This window comes from Trichomonas vaginalis, chromosome IV (genome assembly GCF_026262505.1).
Source record: "Trichomonas vaginalis G3 chromosome IV, whole genome shotgun sequence".
Classification (NCBI taxonomy): domain Eukaryota; phylum Parabasalia; order Trichomonadida; family Trichomonadidae; genus Trichomonas; species Trichomonas vaginalis.
Window position 1 is genome coordinate 38,472,836 of NC_067206.1, and position 19,381 is coordinate 38,492,216.

General features: G+C 34.1%; 7 protein-coding genes and 3 pseudogenes across 10 annotated transcripts, besides 2 other annotated features; 3 read left to right on the forward strand and 7 right to left on the reverse strand.

Annotated features, from left to right (window-relative positions):
* Nucleotides 1-621: 621 nt before the first annotated feature.
* Nucleotides 622-717: a terminal%2Cinverted (terminal inverted repeat of Maverick-3 transposon ID:TVAGG3_0244480).
* Nucleotides 622-19,381: part of a mobile genetic element that runs on past the window's edge.
* Nucleotides 1,556-2,518, forward strand: TVAGG3_0244490 (protein of unknown function, DUF4106 family; the record flags this gene model as incomplete). Its single annotated transcript, XM_051227796.1, has 1 exon — nucleotides 1,556-2,518. A coding segment is annotated over one exon (963 nt), but the record flags the coding sequence as incomplete, so codon positions are not given.
* On the forward strand, nucleotides 3,934-4,755 carry TVAGG3_0244500 (annotated as a pseudogene). Its single transcript has one exon. A coding segment is annotated over exon 1 (822 nt).
* TVAGG3_0244510 (uncharacterized protein) lies at nucleotides 8,778-9,365 on the forward strand (the record flags this gene model as incomplete). The annotated part of the gene is made up of 1 exon (XM_051227797.1): nucleotides 8,778-9,365. One exon carries the CDS (start codon nucleotides 8,778-8,780, stop codon nucleotides 9,363-9,365), a length of 588 nt encoding a protein of 195 aa, XP_051112783.1.
* Nucleotides 10,023-10,291, reverse strand: TVAGG3_0244520 (uncharacterized protein; the record flags this gene model as incomplete). Its single annotated transcript, XM_051227798.1, has 1 exon — nucleotides 10,023-10,291. A coding segment is annotated over one exon (269 nt), but the record flags the coding sequence as incomplete, so codon positions are not given.
* TVAGG3_0244530 (KilA, N-terminal/APSES-type HTH, DNA-binding family) lies at nucleotides 11,970-12,557 on the reverse strand (the record flags this gene model as incomplete). Its single annotated transcript, XM_051227799.1, has 1 exon — nucleotides 11,970-12,557. The coding sequence occupies one exon, from the start codon at nucleotides 12,555-12,557 to the stop codon at nucleotides 11,970-11,972; it is 588 nt and encodes a 195-aa protein (XP_051112785.1).
* Nucleotides 12,866-13,255, reverse strand: TVAGG3_0244540 (KilA, N-terminal/APSES-type HTH, DNA-binding family; the record flags this gene model as incomplete). The annotated part of the gene is made up of 1 exon (XM_001285819.1): nucleotides 12,866-13,255. The coding sequence occupies one exon, from the start codon at nucleotides 13,253-13,255 to the stop codon at nucleotides 12,866-12,868; it is 390 nt and encodes a 129-aa protein (XP_001285820.1).
* Nucleotides 13,823-14,972, reverse strand: TVAGG3_0244550 (annotated as a pseudogene). Its single transcript has one exon. A coding segment is annotated over exon 1 (1,150 nt).
* On the reverse strand, nucleotides 17,297-17,881 carry TVAGG3_0244560 (HNH endonuclease family; the record flags this gene model as incomplete). Its single annotated transcript, XM_051227800.1, has 1 exon — nucleotides 17,297-17,881. The coding sequence occupies one exon, from the start codon at nucleotides 17,879-17,881 to the stop codon at nucleotides 17,297-17,299; it is 585 nt and encodes a 194-aa protein (XP_051112786.1).
* TVAGG3_0244570 lies at nucleotides 17,912-18,496 on the reverse strand (annotated as a pseudogene). The gene has a single exon. A coding segment is annotated over exon 1 (585 nt).
* TVAGG3_0244580 (uncharacterized protein) lies at nucleotides 18,688-19,089 on the reverse strand (the record flags this gene model as incomplete). Its single annotated transcript, XM_051227801.1, has 1 exon — nucleotides 18,688-19,089. One exon carries the CDS (start codon nucleotides 19,087-19,089, stop codon nucleotides 18,688-18,690), a length of 402 nt encoding a protein of 133 aa, XP_051112787.1.

Sequence of the window (19,381 nt, forward strand, 5' to 3'; positions counted from 1 at the left end):
TTTTTTTTTCGAAATCTATGGTCAATGTCCTAAATACTGATTGCTTTGCATTCATATCTCTTACATTTTCTATACCCACATCACTATTCATTGCTATTCCTATCTTTTTCATTTTTGTTTGTTTCTCATAATTTCTCAAAAAACACGATAACTTGATATTTGTAAATATCATACTTTATAACGTAAATAAGAACTTGACCTATTAAGAAAAGCAGTAATGAAAAGAAAATCTGAAATTCATAAAAATTACAAGTTTCTGATGACAATTAGCTTAATTAAACCAGGTACAAGATTATATAATTGTATTTTCTATCCAATTATCCATATAATATCTTATCCAGAAAAAATAACTTGATCAATACCAAATGATTTTTTAACTAGTAAATAAAGTATTTTCTTTACACACACATTGTATATAATAGTTTTTTTTTTGGTTTCGCAAAACATCCAAAAACAAATATGCTATAAAAGTGATAATTTTAGCAAAACGAAACCCTTATCACAAATCAGATTTTTAATCTCTATAATGCATAATTCACTCAATATCTCAATTTTGATATTGCGAGATATTTTTGCTATCGGTTTAGCAATTTTGACACAATAGCAAGAGGGTTCTATAAAAAAAAAAAAAAAAAAAAAAAAAAAAAAAAAGGTAGTGGGGCTTCCAGGCACTTCGTGCCTTCTAGCCCTGAAGATGTTTAGTATAAATGAAGTCTTAGAGGACAAACATGACTATGAGTTTTGATATGACAAGATAGAATATGAGAGAGGTCCTATAAACCGGAGAAAGTGTTATATAAACATCTGTCATATTACTCAGAATATTATACAGAATTCAATAAAAATAATGTTTAGGGTAGAAGGTTAGATATAACCTCTTTTCTAACCTCTTTTCTACCCTCTTGAATTTGTCAAGATTTCTTCGTAAATGTTTTGTCAAGACTTCTTCGTAAATGTTTTGTCAAGACTTCTTCGTAAATGTTTTGTCAAGACTTCTTCGTAAATGTTTTGTCAAGATTTCTTCGTAAATGTTTTGTCAAGACTTCTTCGTAAATGTTTTGTCAAGACTTCTTCGTAAATGTTTTGTCAAGACTTCTTCGTAAATGTTTTGTCAAGACTTCTTCGTAAATGTTTTGTCAAGACTTCTTCGTAAAATCAGACAAAAATAATGTTTAGGGTAGAAGGTTAGATATAACCTCTTTTCTAACCTCTTTTCTACCCTCTTGAATTTTCATGAAATTTACACCAAAAATATACTACTAGGGTCATTTACGAAGAAATCTCAACAAAGTCTTTACGATGAAATCTCAACAAAACATAGACAAGAAAGTTCATGAGAAATTAGATGAAGAAGTCTTAACAAAGTCTTTACGAAGAAATTCATGAAAATTCAAGAGGGTAGAAAAGAGGTTAGAAAAGAGGTTATATCTAACCTTCTACCCTAAAATATATTTTTGGGTCATTTACACTCATTTACGAAGAAATCTCAACAAAGTCTTTACGAAGAAGTCACAATAAAACATCTGTCAAAAACCGCTTTTTAACTTCACTTAAAATGCCACGTAAGCTACGTAAGAATATACGTAAGAGGAAGAGAGCATTGAAACATCCAATAGTAAAACTGACACCACAACAACAGTTGCAACAACAAATAATGAATGACCCCACTATGTTGCAACAAATGTCAAGCAATCCTATGCTTTTAAACCGAGTTGTTGGTGCACAGAGTGGAGGTTTAAGAGCGGCACTTTTAGCGAAAATGGCAGGCTATGGTGGAGCTGCAGACGGAACAGCATATAACCCTCAAAGTCAAATGAATTTGAGTTCACTCAAAAATCAAATAACAGATGTCAAAAAGTCAAACATAGACATACAGAAACAAATAAGCGAAAACGAAAAGAAACTAGAATATGACAGACAGACAAAGAAACTCAATGAGTTAAACGTAGAGAAAAAGAAGAAAGAAGAACAACTGAAAGAACTAAGTACAGAGGAATATGCGAAAAAAGTGTCAGAAAAAGCAGCAGAAGTAGCAAAAATGGAACAAGATGTCATAAATTTGAAAAACCATACTACTCGATATAAAGTACTGAAAGATGAAGAGATAAAACAAAAAGCCCTGAAGACATATATGGATAGCGATGAGTATAAAAAAGAAGTTGAAGCAAATGTAAAGGCAGAAAAACTTTTACAGTTGCAAAACCAAACCGTACAGTATGAAAACTTAGCACAAGAAAGTAAAAATAACGACGCGGCTATGCAAAAGGCAATGAAAAGCGCAGAATATATAAAAGCTAACAATGACTGGTTAGATGCCCAAGCCAACGCTAAAGCAGCCCAACTCATAGGGTCAATAAGGACAAAAATACAAGCGGATGAAGATAGTTCAAATGAAGCTTTAACAAATGCTGACTTTAAGAACGCTTTCGAAGCTCTTCATAGTAAGGTGAAACAAGTGAACGACTTCTCATCTGGAAAGAAACTGAAGTCTGAAGGTTTCGACAAAGAGTTAAAAGAAGTAGCACAAAATATGACGAAAATAACAGATGCAGCAACGAGACAGGCAGTTCAAAGTGCCTATGACGCCGTTAGAGCAACTGTTGTGAAAAGTCAAGAAAAAGAGTTACAACAGACCAAAACAGACCTAGTAAATGCTTTCTTAAAAACGAAAAGTCAGGTAGGACATTACGCTGCAGATGGAACATATGTGCCAGCTGGTGGAACTTATATACCACCAAACCCTCCAAGAGAAGCACCTGCACCAGGACTACCTAGAACATTTACATCGTCACATGGACACAGACACAGGCATGCACAACAACCAGCACAACAACCACCTCCACAACCAGCACAACAACCAACACAACAACCAACAGTTCAAAACACTGCACCACAACCAGCACAACAACAACCACAAACAGAGCAAGGACATAAAAGAAGTAGAGAACAAGGAAACCAAGAATTCTTAAAAATGCTTAAAGAAGACTATGGTTACCCAGATAGTATTGACTTTAGTGACAGATATAAAGAAGCTATTAGAAAGTTCAAGGATGGAAATACTGACCCGAACCTATTTAGCTTTATGGCTCTGCACCAAAGGGGATATAATTTCAAACCTGGAAAATACAAGCTCGCTAAGGGATATGATTTAATAGCATATCATCCAAATGACATGAACGAATTTACTCCGAGATATTTGATGTCAGAGCTAAATGACAATTTAACTCTCTTCATGAAACGCGTAAAAAATAGAGACGGAACGAAAGAAGAAAGGTTTATGAGTCCGGATGACTTAGAAAGGGAACTTGTTGAAAACGGTCTCGGAATATATGAAATGCCAGCAGATGAGGTACAAGAAACTCCACAGGAAGAACTAGTTTCAGATCAACCAGACATGGAAGAAATAGTTCAGCAACAAAGCTAGAAGCCTGAAGGAACGAACAAGTCCTTCCTTTGGAAACTAACTTCACAGAACTAGATGAAGATTTGGAACAGCCGAAAAATCTTGACCTCAACAAGAGTATGCGGAGAATATGGAATATTTCCAAGAGTCTAAAAAAAAATTCGGCTGACATAGTAGAAGATATCGAACAAAAATGTTTTGCCGACATACAAAAGACTCCAACATCAGATGAAAATATCCAGCATAGAATGGAAGAACTGAAAAAAAATGTACACAAATACAACAACCCTTTTACTTACGAGCATTTAACGTTCAATCTTCGGATGAACTCGGTGAAGATAAAGGTTAAATTTCAAGAAAACATATAGAAATGAAACATTGTTTAAAGTTCATTCAGAACCTAACCAAGATGGAAACAAACCTACTTTGTTTCTGCAGACGATGGAACTACAATGAGATGGGGTCATAAAGCTAACCCGGATAGGTGGTTCATAAACTTACAACCTCAATTCCAAGAAGTTGTAGACGCAATGGAAGTCAATGGTGAACCAGATATAGCTGGTATTTTCAGCGCGGCTTTAATGCCATTGAAAGATATTGAAGATGCAGATATTTTGGACCAGTATGAAATGAACATGGCTGATGGAAATATAACACCTGACGTTCTAGAACATTTATCTCAAAGAACTACACAGAACCATAGAGATGGTATATTTGGTGAAGAGTTTAGAAAGAAAGTTAGGGAGATAGAAGGAAGAGAACCTATTGTACATGACCTTGCAAACGAAAGTTTACAAAAATGTCATAAAAACTTACTTTGCAGACAATGAACCGAGAAGGGATGAATATTTAAGAAAACTCAAATGGACAGTACCAAATGAAATGTTAGTATTGAAAAACATGTTCCTTGACAAAAAAAACCAACTACAGAAATAAACGACGCAAGACTGAAAGATTGGGTAGAAGCCTTCCCATTCACAAAAGATATAGTTGGTAACATGGAAAGAAAACCAGAATGGCTACAAAAACATATATTTGGAAACGAGCATATTCCATATGGACAGGCACTGTTTGAAGAGCTTGAACCGGAAACTCAGGAAAGAGTCATGCAAACAATACGCGAAGACTCAAATACAGACTATGACAAACTCTTTCTAGGATATAGGTTACCTGAGATGGGCGACCAGAGCCAAAAGGCAAAAAGGACATGGGAAATTTGCAACATACTAGATGAACATAATGCAAAGATGCAACAACTTCAAGCAGAGGGCAATGAAGGAAAAAGAAGAGTTAAAAACTCAGTCAGGAAGAAAGTAAAGCTTGGTCCACGTGGGTTCTATTATGACATATAAATCCAACTATTCTATATTTTTACTCATATGAAATGTACGCCGCTCAGAATATAACGCCAACAGTTTTGGATGCCATGAATGGAAATGTTTCCGAATGGTATAACGAATGCGACAATGCCATTAGAAGGTCAGAAATAGTTCCTGGAACTTACGAATATACAACTGCTGTTTCTTATGGAAATGTAGGTGAGTTTGGAGAAGGTTCTTCAACAACAGTAGATATTGCTTGCGACAGGTTTCATATTATTTCTATTGACAACTCATTCTTATACGTGGAACAAGACATTGAAATAAAACCTTCTGCCAAGTTGTCTGACAAGAAAGGTTGCAATGGAATTTCTATGTCGGATACCAATATGCTCCAGAAGTTTTCATGGGATATAAGATATATTCTAACTCTGACTTAGTTCAAACAGTAACATGGGCAACTATGAATGGTTCGCTTTGAGAAACTCAGTACAACCACAAGCTAGAGAACAAACAGACCAGTATGCAACTATTGAGAAAATAAGAAGACTTGACCCTAACGTTCCAGGAGTTTATGTTAACCTTTCTGGACAAAATGCAGCAGCAGTAACCAAAAGTAAATTGAAACTTAGAGTTCCTTTGTCATCTTTCCTCATCTTCAGGTTTTTAAGATACTTGCCAAACTGGGCAGGAAAAATTTCTATCGAACTTACTCCAAGCAAAAATAACTTAGTCATTGCACCAACACAAGACCCATTCACTCTTACAGAAGTAGTGGGAACAAATAAAATGTCATTCGCCGACTTTTGCAAAAACAAAGTTGACTTAGACTTTGGTTTCTCAAACCTCAACACTGAAGTAAACTATTATTTCAATGCTGCTGGAGATGCTTGGGACCCAGTTAAGTTCACATGCGAAAAATTTGAATGCAAGAGAATAGAAAGCAGACTTGCAGTCTATATGTTGGACCCAGATATTTCAAATGCTTTAGCTGCCAAATATATTGCAGTTCCACTTATGTTCCCTATACACCAAATATCTGTCAAAGACTTTGCAGGTGAAGTTGGAAACCAAAATCCAGGAACCGCAGGTGCAAGAACAGATATTGCCTTAACAACTGCAATGAAACATGCAGATACTATGTTTGTACTGTTCAGACGAACTATAAATGACTATTCTTGCTTCTACAACCCTGGTATTAAATACCATATAAACATAGATGGCAAATACTATCCAAGAGAAGAATATTCTACAGTTGAGGATATGAGGTCATACAACTTGACATTAGATGCTATGAACTTTAACAACAACTTCACAACAACCATTAACCCTGAAATGCAAAGTTCTATTATGCCATATGTGAAAGTATGGACTCATACAGGAGCTCAAAAAACTCAATATACAAATGGAGACCGTTCAAACTTTTGGCTTGGCATTCCATTTGCTGACTCAGAAGACTTTATGGGTGGTATTTCAACTGTTGGTACAGTTCAAATACAATATACTGGTGACAGAGACGGTCCAGATGAATTGAAAGCAAAGAAGTTTACAAAACCAATAGCACTTTTCACGGAAGATGCTCTTTTGAAAATTCGTTCGATGAAACCTGCTGGGGCTCCTCAGATTGGTATAACGACAGCTTCCATCGAGCAGATTTTGGCAGCAGGTCAGTAAGTTGTTCTTGAACTGACTTCTCTCCGTCAAATATTGACAGTACGCCAGTTTTGATATAATATTGTATTATAAACTTTCCTTTAGAAATATCGGTCAGTTTTGTTGTTATATTTTTGTCAACGTCAAGAACTTTCACCATTTCAGTTATACCAACTTTCTTTGCTTTATGAAAATATTTTGGTTCAGCAAATATTGCTATTCTTAACATTTTCCATTGTTTGTATAAAGAACTATTCTGTCAATGAACTTGTACTGTTTGTGTGTGTAAACTTTTTTTGCTTCAATTCAAAGAGATACTCAAATACGTCCATCTTTTTATTCTTAGTAAATGTCATTTCCGAAAAATAGAAGCGTAAGTGTTTCAAAAGGTTTAATGGCGGTGGCAGATGTGAAGTTAAATTCACCAACTCAAACAAACAGTCAAAGTGTTGTTGTCAATGTCAAAGAAAGAGATGTTGAAGTGGGGAAACCATACGAAGACGAAGATGGTATAACAATAGTTCCTGTAAAAGAACCAACATACCCTGAAGTTAGCAGAGACTTAAGTTCTGTTGCAGATATTCGAAATGACTACCAACAACTTAAAGACAAACTTAAAACTCAGGAGAAGATTTGTCAAGCTTTGGGTATAATGTTAAACTTGGTCGAACACAACCCTGTAAAAGTGAACTCATATGTCATCGCACCTCATGAAATTTTGAAAGAACTATTGAAACTTTTGACAGAGGCAGACGATATAAACATCAAAGAAATAGAACCGACATTGCTTGCTGTGGTGTTTCATATAATGTCATTGACAAGATATACGTTATGAAAGGAGGTGAAACGTTGAACTTAAAATATAGTTTCCCAGACGTCATAAAAATATTTGACGACCACAACATTCATTAAAATTTACTTGCTAAGTAAATGGCAGAAGACATAGTGGTTTATACTATTACGACTAAAAACCCTGAGTCATATAATTCTATAACAACAAACTTACAAAGTCCTCAAGGACGATATTGTAAACTGACCTTAAACACGATGACGACTAAAGCCTGTTTTGCTCTTTTGACACCAGAAGACTTTGTTGTTGTGAATGGTAAAAAATACTTCTTTGAAGATACTTACTCAGATATACCACCAACAGGTTTTGTTGACTTATTTAATACTTTAAGGACGGATGTAACATGTGCTGCAACTAGAGCAGGTTTCATTATGTTTGGATGTCCGACTGAGTTTAGTATAAACGATATGAGCTATAATACAAAACTTATATCTGGTTTTTACTACCAACAGTTTCCTATAACAGGAAAAGGTGTCATACAAGGTTGTCTGTTCCATTGACTTTAAGTACACCTATTTTATATATTGTTTCAAACTTAGGTTCAAAGTGCTATTCGAATGTCGACAGAAACTACTATGACCAAAAGATACTCATGCGTATAAACAACACTTTCTCTGCTGGTTTGCCTATTGTTCATTCGAATGCAGAATTTTCAGCTTTAGTAAACTCAAACACTTTGGCAAACATAAACTTAACCTTAGTTGACGCAAACTTTGTTCCTGTAAAACTTTTATGTCCTATGTATTTGTCAATGACGGCAGAAAGTTTCGAATTGGAAGATGCAACTGGTGAAAGTATTGTATTACAAGAACAACTTCAACAACAAATAGCTCAAGAACAACAAATGCAACAAATGCAACAACAAAGTCAAGAATAAAAAAAATATTTTTTTTATTTTTATAAAAATGTACAGAATAGACGTTTCAGATTTTTATGACTTCCAAGCGTTCAGAAATATGTGTCCATTTAGAGACTATACAAAGCAGTCGAGAATTTGAAACGTTTAGTCATTTATGTTGACTCTGCCCCAGAATGTTATGTTATGAAAGAATGGGATGTTGTCTTTAACAAACCAAGAGCAACCATAGTTTTCAGAAAAATGTAGACAGAAACTTAAGAAAATAAAAGTCGTGCAAGTTGGAATGAAGATGTTAGATGCTTGGGATATCTTATTGTCCAAGTTAGAAGATTTTTCAGTTCGTGGTATAAAGTTCTATACACCATCTCCAAACTTCTATTCTATCTTCACTGGATATAAATACGAACAAGTAGAATGGAAAGAAAATGTTATAGAAGCTTGGTTAGACCATGTCAAAGAAATTATATGCAATGGAAACGAAAGAGTCTATGAGTATATCTTATGTTGGTTTGCAAACATCTACAACATCCAAGTGCTAAAAATGAAACTGCTCTCATTATAATTGGAAAACAAGGAACTGGTAAGAACACTTTCTTTACAGATATCTTATGCAAACTGTTAGAGGGCTATTCGAACCCTAATATGACAAACTTAGAAAACATCTGCGGTAAATTTAACTCTTCAATAGAGAATATGAAACTTATAGTATGTAACGAACTTCAAAGTATAGATACAACAAAAAAAGTTTTGAACTCAGATGCTTTGAAGAGTCTTATAACAGACAAAGTTGGAGTTGTTGAAAGAAAGTATAAAGACCAAAGAGTTTGTGAAAATGTTGCAAACTTCATTATGGTTTCAAACAATGTTGTTCCGATGAAGTTAGAAAGTTCTGACAGAAGATATGTAGTTGTCAGAACGTCAGATTCTCATATGCAAGATACAGAATATTTTGACGACTTAGCAGAAACTTTGACACCTAACTTTTACAACCACTTGTTCTCATATTTCATGACATTAGATATTTCTAACTTCAATCCAAGACAAATTCCATATACCGAAGAGAGACAAACATTGTTAGAAGCAAACAAGAGTGTATATGAACTGTTTATAGATGAGACTAACTTTGTGTCATTAGATGAAAGGTCATTGTACGATGAATATAAACAGTATTGTCAAGAATATGGTTATATGACAGCGTCTAAACGAACATTCTTGGCAAATGTCAAAAATCTTTTAGATGTTCAGAACGGCGTATATACAAAGAAAAATTTTTATGAGTAAATTTAAAAAAAATATTTTTTTATCCGATAGAAAAGATGACGAAATATATTTCAGTCAACAAATATATGTCAGGACTTAAAGAAGAACTAGACCCATTCGCTTATTTGAATGTTTACTTCTACCATTTGAAAAGTCTACATTTGACAAAGTTTGGAACATCGAACCTGTTAAGTTTGCTATTGTGACTAAAAATGGTGCGAAATTTGAAGACTTAGACATAGAAGGTTTGTTAGCAGTCAAAGAAAATTTTGACAGAAGGTTCTCAAACCTTAAAGAAGGCAAAGCATACAAACTTGTTATACCTTATGAACCAAAGAAAGCAGACGACTATGAATATTATGAGTCTAAGATAGTTGAAGTTCAAGGTAAATTAGGTAAAAAGATTTTAGAGTCTAAGCCAGTGTTTGCCCCTAAAGAGGAAGAGAACATTGACATTGACCCAGAAATGTTCTAAAAATAAAATTTTATTTTTACATGTCAAATTTCTTTTTCTCTGGAACTGGTTCAGGTTCTTTCTTCTCTTCTTCTACTTTCTTTTCTTTCTTCTCTCTCTTCTTCTTCTTTTCTGGTGGAGTTATGTCAAATTTCTCAGAACCATATTTATGTAAAAGTTCTTTGTCCTTTAATAGCTCTTCTATTCTGTTTCCTATTTCATCTTCAAGAACAGCGCATGTGTCTTCTTTGCATTCTAAGAACTTTTGTTGGACTTCATCTTTCCAATCGGTGTCATCTCTGTCAACAAGTCTGTCATTGACAAATTTTAAGACTGCTCTTTGTAATGTTTTATGGTTCTTGTCATATTCCCAGAAACAGAACTTTAGAACAAATTCACCTTTCTTGTTTACACTATGTAAGATTTTATGGTCGACAGATGTTTTGCTGTCAAAAAGTTTGTCTCGAATATAGATAGCGAAATCGCTAGACATTTTCTAAAAAGATAAAATTTTTAATTTTTCTAAAAATATGTTAGAAAAAAAGTTTGCTGACATTGACAAGAAATTTGAGAATGTTTTAAATAAGAACAAGAGGAAGTTGGAAAATGCTCAGATAAAACCCATACATGACAAGTTCTTATTTGCTCAGAATGGTATAACAGGTCTAATTGCACCACCTGGGTCGGGTAAGACTTTCACTTATCTTAAAATGGCTGCACAACAACAAGAACTAGATGAGAAGAACCCATTCTATGAGTTAGTAGTCATTTGTAGTACTTCGGGTCAATTTGACCAAACCGTCAATTCGTTCAAAGATATTATAAAGAAGTCTAAGTTAGTATGTATAAAAGACTCTGAGTTGTTAGATTGGATAAAGAAGTACCAAAGAAGAGTTTTGAAGTACAATGCTATAAATGAGTATATAAATTCGAAGTTTAAAGACCCAAATGAGGAAATGCAGAGAATATTAGAGAAGAAACACTTCAGAAACAAACAGAAAGAGATAGAATACATTTCGAAGAAATTGCAATCGTACGATTGGAAGACTTACCCTCATAGATGTCTTCTTATCTTAGATGACTTTGCTTCTCATCCTTTGTTAAAGAACAGAGAACAAGACATGTGTCGAATTCTTAAGAAGCTCAGACACTTTAACATTTCAGTTGTCATTTGTGTACAGACAGCCAAGAGTTTAAGTAAGGATGTAAAGAGAATACTTACTGACATTGTACTTTTCCCTGGATTGTCCGAAGACGATTTCATGGAACTTATGAAAGAGTCCATGGCAGGTAAGTTTGACAGACATGAACTATGGGAGAAGTACAAAGTCATACAAGACCCTCATACTTCTTTCAGAATTCACATCTACGCGAACAAAGTTCAAATTGTAAAAAGTCAATAAAAATAAAGAGTTTAGTCTTAGTAAGTCTGTTGTGGTGCTGGGGCTGTCGGTTCTTCTGGCTGTGGAATGGACTCGGTTGGTGGTACGTCGGACATTCGTTTGTGTCTTAACCGTCTTTGTTCTGAAAAAGTACAATATTGTCTTGAAAAAGTACAATATTGTCTTGAAAAAGTACAACATTGTCTTGAAAAAGTACAACATTGTCTTGAAAAAGTACAACATTGTCTTGAAAAAGTACAACATTGTTCTGAAAAAGTACAACATTGTCTTGAAAAAGTTCAAGACTTGTTCTGAAAAAGTACAGCTGTACTCAAATTTGAGAGACATTGTACTGAATTTATACAACATTGTACTGAATAAGTACAATATTGTCTTGAAAAAGTACAACATTGTCTTGAAAAAGTACAACATTGTCTTGAAAAAGTACAACATTGTTCTGAAAAAGTACAAGACTTGTTCTGAAAAAGTACAAGACTTGTTCTGAAAAAGTACAGCTGTACTCAAATTTGAGAGACATTGTACTGAATTTATACAACATTGTTCTGAAAAAGTACAACATTGTTCTGAAAAAGTACAATATTGTCTTGAAAAAGTACAACATTGTCTTGAAAAAGTACAACATTGTCTTGAAAAAGTACAATATTGTACTGACTCAGTATGGAGCTTGACCCCCTAGACGAAGCAATTTATCTAATTGAAATTAACGAGCTTGTTAAAGACTTCCTCAGGCAGAATGTAAAGGTCAAGCTTGAAAAATAAATGGTTCATCTACTCTACTTGTTTGAAGTTGTCAAAATACTCTGTTATTTTTTCCTTCAGTAGCGGCAAATCTTCTTTGAAGGTAAGTATTGTACAACCTTTCATATCATAGTGTGTTTGAGGTAACGTATCTTGAACTATCTGTTTAACATCTTCATTTGGTGTCATTGAAATCGGTAAGTTTTCGCGATAGAACCAATTTCTGTCAGATTTGTAAATCTTAGCAAGGTCGTAAAAGCTTTTGTTGTTTCTTCTGACTAAATGCAACATAACCATATCTCTGTCTTCTTCATTTTCCATCTCTTCAGTGTAAATCATATACTTATAGTTCTTTTCCTTTCCTTTTGGTACCGAACGTGGTATTCTTTTCTGAAGGCTTTTGTCTTTTGCTTCAAGCTTGTTCTCTAGCTCTTCACGTTCTTGTCTATGAATTTCATCTAACATCATGAAAATATAACAAGCGTAACGAGGCGAAGCCCACATTGCAACAGCATTTACAAGAAGTCTATGAACATAATATCCTTTCAAACTATTTGGCAAATTTTTACGATTTTCGTACGGAATCTCGTTCCGCGGTTTTCTACCACTCGCAAACATATGAGGAAATTCTTCTAAAAGTTCTTTTGTCTGTTGGTTTTCAAACCAATGACGTGCTTGCTTTGTAGAACGAAGAGTATTCAAAATACTTTGCATTTGGTACATATCGTCTTTGACCGAACGAATGAGACGTAACTGTTTGTTATATTGTATGTACTCATATTCTTCATTTATAGCTTCATGGACTATAACTGTTGTTGTGTTCTCTGTTGTTGACATATCTGTCTTTACATACAAAATAAAAAAATAAAAAAAATAAAATTAACTTTATTTTTTCTATCTTGTATAAAAGACCAAAAATAAACGCTTTACATGTATTTTTCAGCAACTTCGTCAAGAAGTCTGTAAATATACCATGCATAACGAGGTGAAGCCCACATTGCTATTGAACTAACTAGGAACTTATGAACATATATACCTTTTAGATACGATGGTAAGTTTTGTCTGTCTTGGTACATCTTTTTAAGTTCTACATGTTCAAACTCACTGAGGAGTTCATGAGTGCTATTTAATTCAAACCAGTCTTGTGGTTTCTTAGTATCTGGTGTAGCACATGCTGTCAAAATACTTTGCATTTGGTACATGTCATCTTTGACCGAACGAATGAGACGGAGTTGTTTGTTAAACTGTATGTACTCGTATTCTTCATCTATGGCTTCATGGACTATAACTGTTGTTGTGTTCTCTGTTGTTGTCATATCTGTCCTTACATACAAAATAAAAAAATAAATAAAAATAAAATTAGCGTTATTTTTTCTATCTTAAGGAAATTCATGAAATTTGGTCATTTTTCAGCAAAAATATATTTTAGGGTAGAAGGTTAGATATAACCTGTTTTCTAACCTCTTTTCTACCCTCGTGAATTTTCATGAATTTTCATGATTTCATCGTAAATGTTTTGTCAAGACTTCTTCATATATGTTTTGTCAAGACTTCTTCATATATGTTTTGTCGAAACTTCTTCATATATGTTTTGTCGAAACTTCTTCTTCGTAATGAGCGTAAATGACCAAAAAATATATTTTAGGGTAGATGGTTAGATATAACCTGTTTTCTAACCTCTTTTCTACCCCAGTTATTTTATAAGCGTTTTACATGGTAAACGTTATTTTTACATGTATTTTTCAGCAACTTCGTCAAATAATTTTATAGCTTTATCTATCTCATCTACTTCAAACGTTTCTTTACCTTTTATGGGAGCACCATACATTTTCTCAAACTTTTCAAGTAGTTCTGTTTCTGCAGCTCTCATATCGTTAACCAACACAACCTTGACTCTATTGACTGTACTGTCATATCTTTGAGTTATATTAAATGTTCTTCCTATCTTATATCTCTTTGTATTGAAGTCCTTCGGTTTCTGAACGATGTAAAGTAAGCCTTCACTGCAACGTTCTGAGTCGAACGAACCATATGTTATGAAATTATATCCAACAACTGGGTCTAACCATAACAAAACTATTGGTATAAGACTTTTGTCGATGAGATATGCTGTAGTTCCATAGAATCTTACCGATATCATAAGCTCAGGATTTCTTGTCAAAATTTTCTGAGTAGAAGCAATTCTAACCCAGTCCTTTGCTTTCTTTCCAGATGGAGATAAAATGTCTGACAAAGATATTTGTTGTATTTCTTTGAGTATCTTACGTTTAAATCACCTATTCTAACCACTTTGGTGTCATTGTCTATCTTTCCAACTGTTTCAAACTCATTGTTTGTCATTTCTTTCTTTAAATCTGCATAGTCGTTTCTCATTCTTTCTATCTCTTTGACGGAGTAGTTATATTTCCTCATTGCTGCTTTACATTTTGAACATTGTGGGTTCATTTTAGCATTGTACATTGAAATCTTACCTGCTAGTATGACTAAGGCGTCAATGGTTTTCTTTAACTCAAAAGTTGCGGGTTTTATCTGTTCATTCCATACTTTACCTCTTCTATCTTTATCTCTTATCTGCCATACACATTTTGCAACTAACGAAACAAAGTTGTCGTAGGTCTTAAATTCTTCGGATTTGTAAAGGTCAATGTCCATGACTTTGTGGTTGCAATGAAATCCAAGGAATTCATAGTTTACCTTTCGTATGAACTTCTTTATTCTACTGAGTCCAGTCAGTCTGACTTCTATTTCGTCAAATTCGGGAATGGTTAGTTTTTGTTGTTGTATTTCAGGAAGTTTAGGTAGATGGTCAATAATATCCTGCATTTCATAAAGATACTGTTCATTTGTTTCATCTTTCGCACTACAGTCTAAATTACTTGTTAAAAGTTCTTGCTTTATCTTCTGGATTTTTGTTTCGAAAGTATATGAAGAAGGAATGAAGCTTTTCATCTCTACTAACATTGAAGTTGGGTTCATGACTAAAGAGTTTGGTGCTGTTGTTGTTTGAATTGTTGTTGTGCCGATTGTTGACATTTTTATTTTTTTATACAAAATAAATAAAATAAAGTTAGTTAAAGTTAGTTTTATTTTTTATTTCGGGAAAATTCATGAAAATTCAAGAGGGTAGAAAAGAGGGTAGAAAAGAGGGTAGAGCTACCCTTCTACCCTAAAATATATTTTTGGGTCCTTTACACTCATTACGATGAAGAAGTCTTGACAAAACATTTACGTTCATGTTTGACAAAACATTTATGAAGAAGTCTTGACAAAACATTTACGATGAAATTCATGAAAATTCAAGAGGGTAGAAAAGAGGTTAGAAAACAGGTTATATCTAACCTTCTACCCTAAAATATATTTTTGGTGTAAATTTCAATAAAAATAAATGGTTCATTTACTCACAATATTTTTGTACAAAACAACCCCAAGCTTTTAACTTCTTTCTGCAGCTTCTAATGCTATCTTAGCGAGTTCATATTCTCTAAATTCTCTCTTTAAATCTTCTTGTTCCCATTGGTCTAGTTCGTATGGAGAGTCTCTATAACCAGAACATATCTCACGTTCATGTTCTATTTGTTTTTCATGCATTTTTCTAACTTCTTCTTCGAACAAAGGTTTAGCATTTTCTACTGTATCTTCGAGTTCTTCTTCTTCATCTAACTTCTCATGAACTTTCTTGTCTATGGAGTCCAGAATTTTTCCAACTGCTATGCAATATTTTGGTGAAGCCCACATTGCTATATAGTTTACAAGTCTTGGGTCTACATACATTCCTCTAACCTGTTTGATTTCATCCGGAATTCCTGCATGAACTTTGTATAAAAAGCAACCGTCGGAATTCCGGCGGTTGGTATATTCTTCACAAAATGCCGTATAATACTCTTCCCAGGACTTATTTTCCAACAACTTTCTAAAGTCTTTCCTAAACTGCTGACACATATTTGTTACATTTATATAACCATCCTTGTCTCTACGTAAGACTTCAATACCGTTGTAAGTGCCTTTTGTGAATGTTTCGCCATTAGATTTGTTCGTGAACGTTTTTGCTTCGACTGTCATACTGTTCTTACAATAAAAATAAAAAAAATATTTTTTGGTGGGACGTCGGACATTGTCTTGAAACAGTGCAAATATTGTCTTGAAACAGTACAAATATTGTCTTGAAACAGTACAAATATTGTCTTGAAACAGTACAAATATTGTCTTGAAACAGTACAAATATTGTTCTGAAACAGTACAAATATTGTTCTGAAGCAGTGCAAGTCTTGTTCTGAAAAAGTACAAGTATTGTTCTGAAACAGTACAAGTATTGTTCTGAAAAAGTACAAGTCTTGTTCTGAAACAGAAAATTTTTCTCACAAATTGAGAGCTTTTACGGGAAATTTGTTCTGAAAAAGTACAAGTCTTGTTCTGAAAAAGTACAAGTATTGTTCTGAAAAAGTACAAGTATTGTTCTGAAAAAGTACAAGTCTTGTTCTGAAAAAGTACAAGTCTTGTTCTGAAAAAGTACAAGTATTGTTCTGAAACAGTACAAGTATTGTTCTGAAAAAGTACAATGGACAACATCGAGCCATTAGATGAGGCAATTTACCTTATAGAGATAAATGAAGTTGTTAAGCAGTATTTGGGCAAGGACAAAGCCAACAAGTCCCTCGGCTTCTGGTTGTCTGGAAGAGGTGCGCTGAAAATCGAAATTGAAACCGGAATTCCAATTCAAATACCAGAAAACACTCCTTTCGACGACATAAAGGACGCCAAAAGAGAAGCTCTTGTTAAGTTCTTTGCCAAGCGTCCTTGGATAAAAATACCAAACAGAGAGAGTCCAATTCCACGAATTATACAAATTCTCAGAGCACTGTTCCACTTCTCTGGTCAACCATTCTACATAACTACAGAAGGCGGCATTCAGCCAGTTCAGTAAACATCTCATTTTAACTCACTTTTTTTTCTATCTTAAGGAAATTCATGAACATTCACCTGTTGAACTTTGTATAAAAAGCAACCCGCCGAATTCCGCGGGTTGGTATATTCTTCACAAAATGCTTGTTTTGAGGTCGAGCCACTTTTGGCTCCACCGTATTCTTTCAACCAAAAACTCATTTTTGTCGAATTCAGCACAAAATTCATGAAAATTCATGAGGGTGAAAAAACAGGTGAAAAAAGAGGTGAAATCTCACCTCTTCACCTAAAATATATTTTTACTGAATTTAGCAACAAAATGAACGAGGTCAGGATGTATGTTGCTGAATTCATTCATAACACCCTTTGTAAGCTCATAAAATGTTTGTTTTGTATCTGCTACTTTTGTTCTTTGTTTTTCAACCCGAAGCATTTAATATATGTAAAAATATACTGTTTTAAAATGGTATGCCATATAGCTTCTTGAATTTGTTAAGAAGTATTTGAACGTATTTTCCATCTGTATCTCTAGCGTTTACATGAGCATAGCCCGCCTTAGTAAAACATACTTGTAATTTTCTATAGTTTACACCGGTATAAAAGTAGAAAGAGTCTTGTTCTTCGCTATAGTAGTAAAACTCAAACGTATGCTTGCCATAGTCTGTAATTTCAATTGCTTCATCTTCTAGTTCGTCGACAAATTCGAATACTATATCTCCAAATTTGCCTTTGTTCTTATTGTTTTCAGAACGAGTAACCCAACGTAAATTTTCAAGTCTATTGTCGTTTCTTATACGGTTTATATGGTCTACAAAAGGTAAATTGTTAGGATTCGGTATAAAATGAGTTGCAATGACAACATGTTTAAAATAGTTTTTTCCACCCATCCTCATAATAGCATATCCTTTATTTCCCTCCCATCCGCTTAAAACTCTTTTTGTCTTTTTGTTTCTGACTTCAAATGACTCACAACAGTGAATTTCATATTTCTCATCTAACAAACAAGTTTCCCAACGGTCTTCTCCAACAAACTCAGCGTACATTTTTATAAAAATAAAAAAATATTTTTTTCTTTACTTAACATAACCGCCTGCTGCCATAAGTCTTTGACGCCAACCCATACCAGCTAATGAAGGTTGACTTGGTTTAGTTTGGAAACTAAACTTTGGTTTTGGTTTATCTTCAGTTTTTGGTTTTCTTCTTCTATCGGTTTTTCGTCACTTTTCGGTTCCTCTGACTTTACTTCACTTGCAGGAACAGTTGTGTCGTTCAACATCTTCATAAATATCATATGCCATTTGTTTTTGTTTTCCTTTCAACTTTTTGTGTTTGTTGTAAAGTTTAGAATATTTCGACTCTAAGTCAATGAGATGTTCTATAATGAACTGTTGGTCAGTGAAGTAAACTTTTCCATCTGTTGTCTCGAAAGCTCCTTCAGACTTCAATATTTTATTTGTGAGAGTCTGTTTCTTTTTTGAGATACTAGCCGTTCCATTTCTATGAAAAGTGACTTTATAGTTAGGGTTTGTATTTCCAGACCTGGCACTTTCTATTATTGAATTTTTCTCTTCATCTGTAAGTTCTTTGACAGGTTTTGACAATGGTTCTGAACTTTTTGTTTGTGGTGTCAAATCTACCGTTTCAACTTCTTCGGTCATTTCATCTCAGTAAAAAATTTTAGTTTGGTTTGTTTTCAACTGGTTGTTGTTGTTTTTTAAGTCGGTCTAAAACTTCCTGAGGTATAGGAAGAACTTGACAAACACGTTGTGTAACTGCTGGAAGTCGACAAATCCATCTTGAACCCATTTGTCTCAATGCTGTATTGTTCATTTCATCTCAGTAAAAAACTTTACATTCCCCACGTTTGAGGCGGTTGAGGTTGGTTATTGTTTACCCATTGTTGTGCATGGTTATATCCTCTGTTAAAGAATCTTTCACCTTGGTCCATATAGTGTCCTGCTTGGTTATAGTAGTCATTTGCTTTGTTATAGTAGTTTCCTGCTTGTCTTCCTACATTGTCCATCCATCCTTGAACTTTTCCTCTTGTTTCAGGATTTGGAATAAGATTTGCTGCATCTCGTGCTACATCCCAACCTTTCTGTACAGTTTGTATAATAGGTTGTGCTTTCTCTTTCAGTATACCTAATGTACTCAAAATCTTCCTTCCAATTCCAAATGCACCTCTGGCTAGTGTTCCCACTGCGGGCAAAAATCTAGATGCGACTCCTGCTAATGCGCCAAATAAACCCATTTCTTATGGGTTAAAAATGACGAATTCAAACAAGGACCCGTATGTTTCTAAAGCAACAAAGAAAGCACTCATGGTAAAAATCTTTAGTTCAACACCAAATGCTTGGTTTATGGATATCTTGGAAAACATTCCGAGGTATAGAGAAGATGGACCACCATACTGGCTAATATTTGTCGGTCAAAACACAAGATACTGTGAAGCCATACCATTACAGTCCAAAAATATTTTAGATATCTTAGCAGCTTTGACAATATTCGTTGACAAATACCATCCAACAAAACTGACATCTGAC